This window comes from Bufo bufo, chromosome 4, assembly GCF_905171765.1.
Source record: "Bufo bufo chromosome 4, aBufBuf1.1, whole genome shotgun sequence".
In the NCBI taxonomy this organism is placed as follows: domain Eukaryota; kingdom Metazoa; phylum Chordata; class Amphibia; order Anura; family Bufonidae; genus Bufo; species Bufo bufo.
Genome location: NC_053392.1, coordinates 613,371,141 through 613,384,604, shown reverse-complemented (window position 1 = coordinate 613,384,604; position 13,464 = coordinate 613,371,141). Strand labels below are relative to the sequence as shown.

The following is a 13,464-nucleotide window of genomic DNA, read 5'->3' as shown; positions in this document are numbered from 1 at the left end:
CCCAGATAGTACCCCCTCCATATAAATAATGGCCCCTTATATATATTTGTGTCCAGTTGTGCCCCCAGTATAAATTTTGCCCCCCCCCTCATCTCCAGTAGTGTTAATAGATCTATAAAAAAAAAAACTCACCCAATTGCACGTGAATGATGGCGTCATGTGACGTCACCACACTTAGAGCGTCGGGTCCTAAAGCCTGAGGAGGAGAGTGTCCCTGCGGGTGCAAGTGGATGAGGTGAGTATATATATATTTTTTATTGTAACCCCTAAATGGCATTTGGTGTACCTGTTTTTAATGGCTGTCAAACGGGTGCACTCCTTTCTAATCATCTGTTAAAAACAGTCCCATTGCTCATCAGTGCGGTCTGTCTGGCCGCAACATGTCCTATCTTTTGATGTCCGCTGTTCACTGGTCGTCAAAAAATAGCCCTGTGATTAGCCTCATTGACCTCAATTGGTTCTAAAAATATTGAATGTGGCCTTAAAGACCATTTACACAGGCAGATAATTACAATAAATGGCCACTTGAGCGATCATTCAGTCCTTACGATCATTCATGCAGCTGTTCATTTCCACCTCTTTACACAGGACAATGCACTGCCGACAAACATTCATATGAAAGATGCAATGTATAGTGTTCTATCAGTAATCCTTAATGGAGTTGTCTTATCATAGGAATGTATTCCCTACACATAGGACAGAAGATAAGTATCTGATTGGTGGGGGTCTGACCACTGGGATCCCCACCAATCACAAGTATGAGGTGCCAGAATGTATGAACCGGTGGTCACACCATTCAACTCTATGGGACTGACAAAGAGAAGATGAATACAGAGCTCGGCGATCTCCGGCAGTCCCATGGAGTTGATTGGAGCAGAAGCATAAATGTGTCACCACCGCTCTATACACTCTTACACCTTATTCTTGTGATTCGTGGAGATCCGAGCGGTTGAACCTCCACTGATCAGCTTTACTGATTACTTTCTTTACTTCAGGTAAGATGTTCTTCTAAACACAATTTTGCTCTCAATCCTCAATGTTTCCTCAGGTTCTCTAGTTTTCTTTTAAAAGACATTGATGACCCACCAAGGATGGAGAAGGACAGAGACCTCATGGCTGCGAGGATATTAGACCTCACCCTGGAGATCATCTCCTTGATAACTGGAGAGGTGAGAGTCTCACATGACATCACTCTTATCTCTAGTAATAAACCAGGGAAATATCTGGAAAGGTGAAGGATTCTTAGAATCTCTGTAGTGATCGGCGTCTTCCCATAAACAGGATTACAAGGTAGTGAAGAAGTCGTCTGGTGAGTGTGTGACACCCCGTGTGTCAGGAGGACAGAGCAGGACCCAGAGCCCCATCACCGAGCCTCCACCTCATTCCCTGATACATGAGCAGAAGATCCTAGAACTTACCACCAGGATCACTGAGCTGCTGAGCGGAGAGGTGAGCGCTGCTGAGAATGCTGGGACATTATACAATAACGCCAAGGGAGGGGTCTGGTAATGACTGTGTCCTTGTGTTGTCAGGTTCCTATAAGGTGTCAGGATGTCGCTGTCTATTTCTCCATGGAGGAGTGGGAGTATTTAGAAGAACACAAGGATCTGTACAAGGACGTCATGATGGAGAATCACCAGTCGGTCACATCACCGGGTAAGAGGAGACCTTCCATGACTGTAGAGGAGAGAACAGTTTTGAGGGTCATATTCCTGATCATCTGATCATCACATATAGACAATGTATTCAGTCACTGTGTGTATTTCCTATAGATGGATCCAGTCAGAGAAATCCACCAGAGAGATGTCCCAGTCCTCAGTATTCCCAGGACTGTCCAGAGGAGAAACCAAATATCCCACTGGATCATCAGGTAGATGAAGCTGAGGTTTCTACAAATCCTCTATAGACTGATGTAATGGAGCTTTCTACTGACCTCCCCCAGCAGCAGTGGAGTATACTGTACGCTCCGTCTACTGACCTCCCCCAGCAGCAGTGGAGTATACTGTACGCTCCGTCTACTGACCTCCCCCAGCAGCAGTGGAGTATACTGTACGCTCCATCTACTGACCTCCCCCAGCAGTGGAGTATACTGTACGCTCCGTCTACTGACCTCCCCCAGCAGCAGTGGAGTATACTGTACGCTCCGTCTACTGACCTCCCCCAGCAGCAGTGGAGTATACTGTACGCTCCATCTACTGACCTCCCCCAGCAGCAGTGGAGTATACTGTACGCTCCGTCTACTGACCTCCCCCCAGCAGTGGAGTATACTGTACGCTCCATCTACTGACCTCCCCCAGCAGTGGAGTATACTGTACGCTCCATCTACTGACCTCCCCCAGCAGCAGTGGAGTATACTGTACGCTCCATCTACTGACCTCCCCCAGCAGTGGAGTATACTGTACGCTCCGTCTACTGACCTCCCCCAGCAGCAGTGGAGTATACTGTACGCTCCATCTACTGACCTCCCCCAGCAGCAGTGGAGTATACTGTACGCTCCGTCTACTGACCTCCCCCAGCAGTGGAGTATACTGTACGCTCCGTCTACTGACCTCCCCCAGCAGCAGTGGAGTATACTGTACGCTCCATCTACTGACATCCTCCAGCAGTGGAGTATACTGTACGCTCCATCTACTGACCTCCCCCAGCAGTGGAGTATACTGTACGCTCCGTCTACTGACCTCCCCCAGCAGCAGTGGAGTATACTGTACGCTCCTTCTACTGACCTCCCCCAGCAGCAGTGGAGTATACTGTACGCTCCGTCTCCTGACCTCCCCCAGCAGCAGTGGAGTATACTGTACGCTCCATCTACTGACCTCCTCCAGCAGTGGAGTATACTGTACGCTCCATCTACTGACCTCCCCCAGCAGTGGAGTATACTGTACGCTCTGTCTACTGACCTCCCCCAGCAGCAGTGGAGTATACTGTACGCTCCGTCTACTGACCTCCCCCAGCAGTGGAGTATACTGTACGCTCCGTCTACTGACCTCCCCCAGCAGTGGAGTATACTATACGCTCCGTCTACTGACCTCCCCCAGCAGCAGTGGAGTACACTGTACGCTCCATCTACTGACCTCCCCCAGCAGCGGTGGAGTATACTGTACGCTCCGTCTACTGACCTCCCCCAGCAGTGGAGTATACTGTACGCTCCATCTACTGACCTGCCCCAGCAGTGGAGTATACTGTACGCTCCATCTACTGACCTCCCCCAGCAGCAGTGGAGTATACTGTACGCTCCGTCTACTGACCTCCCCCAGCAGTGGAGTATACTGTACGCTCCATCTACTGACCTCCCCCAGCAGCAGTGGAGTATACTGTACGCTCCATCTACTGACCTCCCCCAGCAGTGGAGTATACTGTACGCTCCATCTACTGACCTCCCCCAGCAGCAGTGGAGTATACTGTACGCTCCATCTACTGACCTCCCCCAGCAGCAGTGGAGTATACTGTACGCTCCATCTACTGACCTCCCCCAGCAGCAGTGGAGTATACTGTACGCTCCATCTACTGACCTCCCCCAGCAGCAGTGGAGTATACTGTACGCTCCATCTACTGACCTCCCCCAGCAGCAGTGGAGTATACTGTACTCTCCATCTACTGACCTCCCCCAGCAGTGGAGTATACTGTACGCTCCATCTACTGACCTCCCCCAGCAGTGGAGTATACTGTACGCTCCGTCTACTGACCTCCCCCAGCAGCAGTGGAGTATACTGTACGCTCCGTCTACTGACCTCCCCCAGCAGCAGTGGAGTATACTGTACGCTCCATCTACTGACCTCCCCCAGCAGCAGTGGAGTATACTGTACGCTCCATCTACTGACCTCCCCCAGCAGCAGTGGAGTATACTGTACGCTCCGTCTACTGACCTCCCCCAGCAGCAGTGGAGTATACTGTACGCTCCGTCTACTGACCTCCCCCAGCAGTGGAGTATACTGTACGCTCCATCTACTGACCTCCCCCAGCAGCAGTGGAGTATACTGTACGCTCCGTCTACTGACCTCCCCCAGCAGTGGAGTATACTGTACGCTCCATCTACTGACCTCCCCCAGCAGTGGAGTATACTGTACGCTCCGTCTACTGACCTCCCCCAGCAGCAGTGGAGTATACTGTACGCTCCGTCTACTGACCTCCCCCAGCAGTGGAGTATACTGTACGCTCCATCTACTGACCTCCCCCAGCAGCAGTGGAGTATACTGTACGCTCCATCTACTGACCTCCCCCAGCAGCAGTGGAGTATACTGTACGCTCCGTCTACTGACCTCCCCCAGCAGTGGAGTATACTGTACGCTCCGTCTACTGACCTCCCCCAGCAGTGGAGTATACTGTACGCTCCGTCTACTGACCTCCCCCAGCAGTGGAGTATACTGTACGCTCCGTCTACTGACCTCCCCCAGCAGCAGTGGAGTATACTGTACGCTCCGTCTACTGACCTCCCCCAGCAGTGGAGTATACTGTACGCTCCATCTACTGACCTCCCCCAGCAGTGGAGTATACTGTACGCTCCATCTACTGACCTCCCCCAGCAGTGGAGTATACTGTACGCTCCGTCTACTGACCTCCCCCAGCAGTGGAGTATACTGTACGCTCCATCTACTGACCTCCCCCAGCAGCAGTGGAGTATACTGTACGCTCCATCTACTGACCTCCCCCAGCAGCAGTGGAGTATACTGTACGCTCAGTCTACTGACCTCCCCCAGCAGCAGTGGAGTATACTGTACGCTCCGTCTACTGACCTCCCCCAGCAGCAGTGGAGTATACTGTACGCTCCGTCTACTGACCTCCCCCAGCAGTGGAGTATACTGTACACTCCATCTACTGACCTCCCCCAGCAGCAGTGCAGTATACTGTACGCTCCATCTACTGACCTCCCCCAGCAGCAGTGGAGTATACTGTACGCTCAGTCTACTGACCTCCCCCAGCAGCAGTGGAGTATACTGTACGCTCCGTCTACTGACCTCCCCCAGCAGCAGTGGAGTATACTGTACGCTCCGTCTACTGACCTCCCCCAGCAGCAGTGGAGTATACTGTACGCTCCATCTACTGACCTCCCCCAGCAGCAGTGGAGTATACTGTACGCTCCGTCTACTGACCTCCCCCAGCAGTGGAGTATACTGTACGCTCCGTCTACTGACCTCCCCCAGCAGCAGTGCAGTATACTGTACGCTCCGTCTACTGACCTCCCCCAGCAGTGGAGTATACTGTACGCTCCGTCTACTGACCTCCCCCAGCAGTGGAGTATACTGTACGCTCCGTCTACTGACCTCCCCCAGCAGCAGTGCAGTATACTGTACGCTCCGTCTACTGACCTCCCCCAGCAGTGGAGTATACTGTACGCTCCATCTACTGACCTCACCCAGCAGCAGTGGAGTATACTGTACGCTCCGTCTACTGACCTCCCCCAGCAGCAGTGGAGTATACTGTACGCTCCATCTACTGACCTCCCCCAGCAGCAGTGGAGTATACTGTACGCTCCATCTACTGACCTCCCCCAGCAGCAGTGGAGTATACTGTACGCTCCGTCTACTGACCTCCCCCAGCATCAGTGGAGTATACTGTACGCTCCGTCTACTGACCTCCCCCAGCAGCAGTGGAGTATACTGTACGCTCCGTCTACTGACCTCCCCCAGCAGCAGTGGAGTATACTGTACGCTCCGTCTACTGACCTCCCCCAGCAGCAGTGGAGTATACTGTACGCTCCGTCTACTGACCTCCTCCAGCAGCAGTGGAGTATACTGTACGCTCCGTCTACTGACCTCCCCCAGCAGTGGAGTATACTGTACGCTCCGTCTACTGACCTCCCCCAGCAGTGGAGTATACTGTACGCTCCATCTACTGACCTCCCCCAGCAGTGGAGTATACTGTACGCTCCGTCTACTGACCTCCCCCAGCAGTGGAGTATACTGTACGCTCCGTCTACTGACCTCCCCCAGCAGCAGTGGAGTATACTGTACGCTCCATCTACTGACCTCCCCCAGCAGCAGTGGAGTATACTGTACGCTCCATCTACTGACCTCCCCCAGCAGCAGTGGAGTATACTGTACGCTCCGTCTACTGACCTCCCCCAGCAGTGGAGTATACTGTACGCTCCGTCTACTGACCTCCCCCAGCAGTGGAGTATACTGTACGCTCCATCTACTGACCTCCCCCAGCAGCAGTGGAGTATACTGTACGCTCCATCTACTGACCTCCCCCAGCAGTGGAGTATACTGTACGCTCCATCTACTGACCTCCCCCAGCAGCAGTGGAGTATACTGTACGCTCCGTCTACTGACCTCCCCCAGCAGCAGTGGAGTATACTGTACGCTCCGTCTACTGACCTCCCCCAGCAGCAGTGGAGTATACTGTACGCTCCATCTACTGACCTCCCCCAGCAGCAGTGGAGTATACTGTACGCTCCATCTACTGACCTCCCCCAGCAGTGGAGTATACTGTACGCTCCATCTACTGACCTCCCCCAGCAGTGGAGTATACTGTACGCTCCGTCTACTGACCTCCCCCAGCAGTGGAGTATACTGTACGCTCTGTCTACTGACCTCCCCCAGCAGCAGTGGAGTATACTGTACGCTCCGTCTACTGACCTCCCCCAGCAGTGGAGTATACTGTACGCTCCATCTACTGACCTCCCCCAGCAGTGGAGTATACTGTACGCTCCATCTACTGACCTCCCCCAGCAGCAGTGGAGTATACTGTACGCTCCATCTACTGACCTCCCCCAGCAGTGGAGTATACTGTACGCTCCATCTACTGACCTCCCCCAGCAGTGGAGTATACTGTACGCTCCATCTACTGACCTCCCCCAGCAGCAGTGGAGTATACTGTACGCTCCGTCTACTGACCTCCCCCAGCAGTGGAGTATACTGTATGCTCCATCTACTGACCTCCCCCAGCAGCAGTGGAGTATACTGTACGCTCCGTCTACTGACCTCCTCCAGCAGTGGAGTATACTGTACGCTCCATCTACTGACCTCCCCCAGCAGCAGTGGAGTATACTGTACGCTCCATCTACTGACCTCCCCCAGCAGCAGTGGAGTATACTGTACGCTCCGTCTACTGACCTCCCCCAGCAGTGGAGTATACTGTACGCTCCATCTACTGACCTCCCCCAGCAGTGGAGTATACTGTACGCTCCATCTACTGACCTCCCCCAGCAGTGGAGTATACTGTACGCTCCGTCTACTGACCTCCCCCAGCAGCAGTGGAGTATACTGTACGCTCCATCTACTGACCTCCCCCAGCAGCAGTGGAGTATACTGTACGCTCCATCTACTGACCCCCCCAGCAGTGGAGTATACTGTACGCTCCGTCTACTGACCTCCCCCAGCAGTGGAGTATACTGTACGCTCCATCTACTGACCTCCCCCAGCAGTGGAGTATACTGTACGCTCCGTCTACTGACCTCCCCCAGCAGCAGTGGAGTATACTGTACACTCCGTCTACTGACCTCCCCCAGCAGCAGTGGAGTATACTGTACGCTCCGTCTACTGACCTCCCCCAGCAGCAGTGGAGTATACTGTACGCTCCGTCTACTGACCTCCCCCAGCAGCAGTGGAGTATACTGTACGCTCCATCTACTGACCTCCCCCAGCAGCAGTGGAGTATACTGTACGCTCCGTCTACTGACCTCCCCCCAGCAGTGGAGTATACTGTACGCTCCGTCTACTGACCTCCCCCAGCAGTGGAGTATACTGTACGCTCCGTCTACTGACCTCCCCCAGCAGCAGTGGAGTATACTGTACGCTCCGTCTACTGACCTCCCCCAGCAGCAGTGGAGTATACTGTACGCTCCGTCTACTGACCTCCCCCAGCAGCAGTGGAGTATACTGTACGCTCCGTCTACTGACCTCCCCCAGCAGTGGAGTATACTGTGCGCTCCGTCTACTGACCTCCCCCAGCAGCAGTGGAGTATACTGTACGCTCCGTCTACTGACCTCCCCCAGCAGCAGTGGAGTATACTGTACGCTCCGTCTACTGACCTCCCCCAGCAGCAGTGGAGTATACTGTACGCTCCATCTACTGACCTCCCCCAGCAGCAGTGGAGTATACTGTACGCTCCGTCTACTGACCTCCCCCCAGCAGTGGAGTATACTGTACGCTCCGTCTACTGACCTCCCCCAGCAGTGGAGTATACTGTACGCTCCGTCTACTGACCTCCCCCAGCAGCAGTGGAGTATACTGTACGCTCCGTCTACTGACCTCCCCCAGCAGCAGTGGAGTATACTGTACGCTCCGTCTACTGACCTCCCCCAGCAGCAGTGGAGTATACTGTACGCTCCATCTACTGACCTCCCCCAGCAGCAGTGGAGTATACTGTACGCTCCGTCTACTGACCTCCCCCCAGCAGTGGAGTATACTGTACGCTCCGTCTACTGACCTCCCCCAGCAGTGGAGTATACTGTGCGCTCCGTCTACTGACCTCCCCCAGCAGCAGTGGAGTATACTGTATGCTCCGTCTACTGACCTCCCCCAGCAGCAGTGGAGTATACTGTACGCTCCGTCTACTGACCTCCCCCAGCAGCAGTGGAGTATACTGTACGCTCCATCTACTGACCTCCCCCAGCAGCAGTGGAGTATACTGTACGCTCCGTCTACTGACCTCCCCCAGCAGTGGAGTATACTGTACGCTCCGTCTACTGACCTCCCCCAGCAGTGGAGTATACTGTACGCTCAGTCTACTGACCTCCCCCAGCAGCAGTGGAGTATACTGTACGCTCCGTCTACTGACCTCCCCCAGCAGCAGTGGAGTATACTGTACAGTTGTGGCCAAAAGTTTTGAGAATGACACAAATATTTGTTTTCACAAAGTTTGCTGCTAATCTGCTTTTAGATCTTTGTTTCAGTTGTTTCTGTGATGTAGTGAAATATAATTACAAGCACTTCATACGTTTCAAAGGCTTTTATCGACAATTACATGACATTTATGCAAAGAGTCAGTATTTGCAGTGTTGGCCCTTCTTTTTCAGGACCTCTGCAATTCGACTGGGCATGCTCTCAATCAACTTCTGGGCCAATTCCTGACTGATAGCAACCCATTCTTTCATCATCACTTCTTGGAGTTTGTCAGAATTAGTGGGTTTTTGTTTGTCCACCCGCCTCTTGAGGATTGACCACAAGTTCTCAATGGGATTTAGATCTGGGGAGTTTCCAGGCCATGGACCCAAAATGTCAATGTTTTGGTCCCTGAGCCACTTAGTTATCACTTTTGCCTTATGGCCCGGTGCTCCATCGTGCTGGAAAATGCATTGTTCTTCACCAAACTGTTGTTGGATTGTTGGAAGAAGTTGCTGTCGGAGGGTGTTTTGGTACCATTCTTTATTCATGGCTGTGTTTTTGGGCAAAATTGTGAGTGAGCCCACTCCCTTGGATGAGAAGCAACCCCACACATGAATGGTCTTAGGATGCTTTACTGTTGGCATGACACAGGACTGATGGTAGCGCTCACCTTTTCTTCTCTGGACAAGCCTTTTTCCACATGCCCCAAACAATCGGAAAGAGGCTTCATCGGAGAATATGACTTTGCCCCAGTCCTCAGCAGTCCATTCACCAAACTTTCTGCAGAAAATCAATCTGTCCCTGATGTTTTTTTTGGAGAGAAGTGGCTTCTTTGCTGCCCTTCTTGACACCAGGCCATCTTCCAAAAGTCTTCGCCTCACTGTGCGTGCAGATGCGCTCACACCTGCCTGCTGCCATTCCTGAGCAAGCTCTGCACTGGTGGCACTCCGATCCCGCAGCTAAATCCTCTTTAGGAGACGATCCTGGCGCTTGCTGGACTTTCTTGGATGCCCTGAAGCCTTCTTAACAAGAATTGAACCTCTTTCCTTGAAGTTCTTGATGATCCTATAAATTGTTGATTGAGGTGCAATCTTAGTAGCCACAATATCCTTGCCTGTGAAGCCATTTTTATGCAACGCAATGATGGCTGCATGTGTTTCTTGGCAGGTCACCATGGTTAACAATGGAAGAACAATGATTTCAAGCATCACCCTCCTTTTAACATGTCAAGTCTGCCATTTTAACCCAATCAGCCTGACATAATGATCTCCAGCCTTGTGCTCGTCAACATTCTCACCTGAGTTAACAAGACGATTACTGAAATGATCTCAGCAGGTCCTTTAATGACAGCAATGAAATGCAGTGGAAAGGTTTTTTTGGGATTAAGTTAATTTTCATGGCAAAGAAGGACTATGCAATTCATCTGATCACTCTTCATAACATTCTGGAGTATATGCAAATTGCTATTATAAAAACTTAAGCAGCAACTTTTCCAATTTCCAATATTTATGTAATTCTCAAAACTTTTGGCCACGACTGTACGCTCCATCTACTGACCTCCCCCAGCAGCAGTGGAGTATACTGTACGCTCCGTCTACTGACCTCCCCCAGCAGTGGAGTATACTGTACGCTCCGTCTACTGACCTCCCCCAGCAGCAGTGGAGTATACTGTACGCTCCGTCTACTGACCTCCCCCAGCAGCAGTGGAGTATACTGTACGCTCCATCTACTGACCTCCCCCAGCAGCAGTGGAGTATACTGTACGCTCCGTCTACTGACCTCCCCCAGCAGCAGTGGAGTATACTGTACGCTCCATCTACTGACCTCCCCCAGCAGCAGTGGAGTATACTGTACGCTCCGTCTACTGACCTCCCCCAGCAGCAGTGGAGTATACTGTACCCTCCATCTACTGACCTCCCCCAGCAGTGGAGTATACTGTTCGCTCCGTCTACTGACCTCCCCCAGCAGCAGTGGAGTATACTGTACGCTCCATCTACTGACCTCCCCCAGCAGCAGTGGAGTATACTGTACGCTCCGTCTACTGACCTCCCCCAGCAGCAGTGGAGTATACTGTACGCTCCATCTACTGACCTCCCCCAGCAGCAGTGGAGTATACTGTACGCTCCATCTACTGACCTCCCCCAGCAGCAGTGGAGTATATGACCTCCCCCAGCAGCAGTGGAGTATACTGTACGCTCCGTCTACTGACCTCCCCCAGCAGCAGTGGAGTATACTGTACGCTCCATCTACTGACCTCCCCCAGCAGCAGTGGAGTATACTGTACGCTCCGTCTACTGACCTCCTCCAGCAGCAGTGGAGTATACTGTACGCTCCATCTACTGACCTCCCCCAGCAGCAGTGGAGTATACTGTACGCTCCATCTACTGACCTCCCCCAGCGGTGGAGTATACTGTACGCTCCGTCTACTGACCTCCCCCAGCAGCAGTGGAGTATACTGTACGCTCCATCTACTGACCTCCCCCAGCAGTGGAGTATTCTGTACGCTCCATCTACTGACCTCCCCCAGCAGCGGTGGAGTATACTGTACACTCCGTCTACTGACCTCCCCCAGCAGCAGTGGAGTATACTGTACGCTCCGTCTACTGACCTCCTCCAGCAGCAGTGGAATATACTGTACGCTCCGTCTACTGACCTCCCCCAGCAGTGGAGTATACTGTACGCTCCGTCTACTGACCTCCTCCAGCAGCGGTGGAGTATACTGTACACTCCATCTACTGACCTCCCCCAGCAGCAGTGGAGTATACTGTACGCTCCATCTACTGACCTCCCCCAGCAGCAGTGGAGTATACTGTACGCTCCATCTACTGACCTCCCCCAGCAGCAGTGGAGTATACTGTACGCTCCATCTACTGACCTCCCCCAGCAGTGGAGTATACTGTACGCTCCATCTACTGACCTCCCCCAGCAGTGGAGTATACTGTACGCTCCATCTACTGACCTCCCCCAGCAGCAGTGGAGTATACTGTACGCTCCATCTACTGACCTCCCCCAGCAGCAGTGGAGTATACTGTACGCTCCATCTACTGACCTCCCCCAGCGGTGGAGTATACTGTACGCTCCGTCTACTGACCTCCCCCAGCAGCAGTGGAGTATACTGTACGCTCCGTCTACTGACCTCCCCCAGCAGCAGTGGAGTATACTGTACGCTCCGTCTACTGACCTCCCCCAGCAGCAGTGGAGTATACTGTACGCTCCGTCTACTGACCTCCCCCAGCAGCAGTGGAGTATACTGTACGCTCCGTCTACTGACCTCCCCCAGTAGTGGAGTATACTGTACGCTCCGTCTACTGACCTCCCCCAGCAGTGGAGTATACTGTACGCTCCATCTACTGACCTCCCCCAGCAGTGGAGTATACTGTACGCTCCATCTACTGACCTCCCCCAGCAGTGGAGTATACTGTACGCTCCATCTACTGACCTCCCCCAGCAGCAGTGGAGTATACTGTACGCTCCATCTACTGACCTCCCCCAGCAGTGCAGTATACTGTACGCTCCGTCTACTGACCCCCCCAGCAGCAGTGGAGTATACTGTACGCTCCATCTACTGACCTCCCCCAGCAGCAGTGGAGTATACTGTACGCTATTGCATCTGGTTATTGGTGGCTGAAAATGGTTTCTGGTTTTATAAAAGATGTAATAAAAGGAATCTGTCACATTGATAGAATATAGCGCTATATATTCATTTTTAAAATATTCGTCATTTTTTCCATCTGAACACATGATTCCTCCCTGCTTATTGCTTGTGTCATTGGCCCACAAGCGACTTAAGCAGTGAGGAATCATGACTTCAGATGGAAAAAAATTACGAATATTCTAAAAAACAAATATATAGCACTATATTCTATAGTGCTATTTATTCGTTTTTGACCCACGCCTGTATTGATTGCGTAATATTCGCATATTACGCGATCATTACCTTGCCGATTTCCGAGTAAAAAAAGAAGACTGTAGAATACAACGAATATTCGAATTCACGAATATTCTACGAATATTCTACAAAATATTTGCGAAATATCACAAATTCAAATATGACCTGATGCTGCTCATCACTACCAAAGAGAAGTAAGTGCAGCACTTGTCTATCTCCAGTTTTAACGGGATTATCTTACCTGAGACATTGGTGGTACATATTAGTTCACAAAAACCCTATTGCGACGGAGCAGCGTTGGGAATTACCATTGTAGCTTAGGCTGTATTGCAACAGCTAGTTTACGCTTTTTCCTCCCCAACATTGATTGTTAAAACTTCACCTTTATTTTTATTTGTACTTAATAAAACCTACTATATCAATGAGAACCTATAGTTAAAACTTTCAGGGTGAGCTCTAATCTCACTGCAATTCAGTAATATCTGGAATAGCGTCTGTGGCTGCACACTCCCACTGACGCCTCTATTCTAATATCCTATTAGGTGTATTCATTCTCATAGCGCTCACTTCCTGGACTAAAACTGTAACTTAGAATCTGCCCCCCGACATGTTTCGCCGAGTACCGGCGTCTTCAGGAGCTGGGCAGTCTATGATTCCAAGTGACGAGGACTTGATCTTTGATAGAAGAGAATAATCTAATAATAAAAGCTTCTGATAAAGGAGGAAACGTAGTCCTCCTTTATCAGAAGGTTTTATTATTAGATTATAAAAGGTCCTAAAGGAAGCTAGGAAGAAACTAAAAAAGGTCC

The 13,464-nt window shown here is 51.5% G+C and overlaps 1 protein-coding gene across 1 annotated transcript in view; it reads left to right on the top strand.

Moving 5' to 3' along the window:
* LOC120999671 (gastrula zinc finger protein XlCGF26.1-like) overlaps positions 1-13,464 on the top strand; it is a 77,005-nt gene that overhangs the window by 51,528 nt on the left and 12,013 nt on the right. Inside the window, exon 3 of the mRNA XM_040430685.1 lies at positions 1,773-1,870. Within this exon, the coding sequence (XP_040286619.1) occupies positions 1,773-1,870 (98 nt within the window). The remainder of the gene's footprint in view (positions 1-1,772; positions 1,871-13,464) is intronic.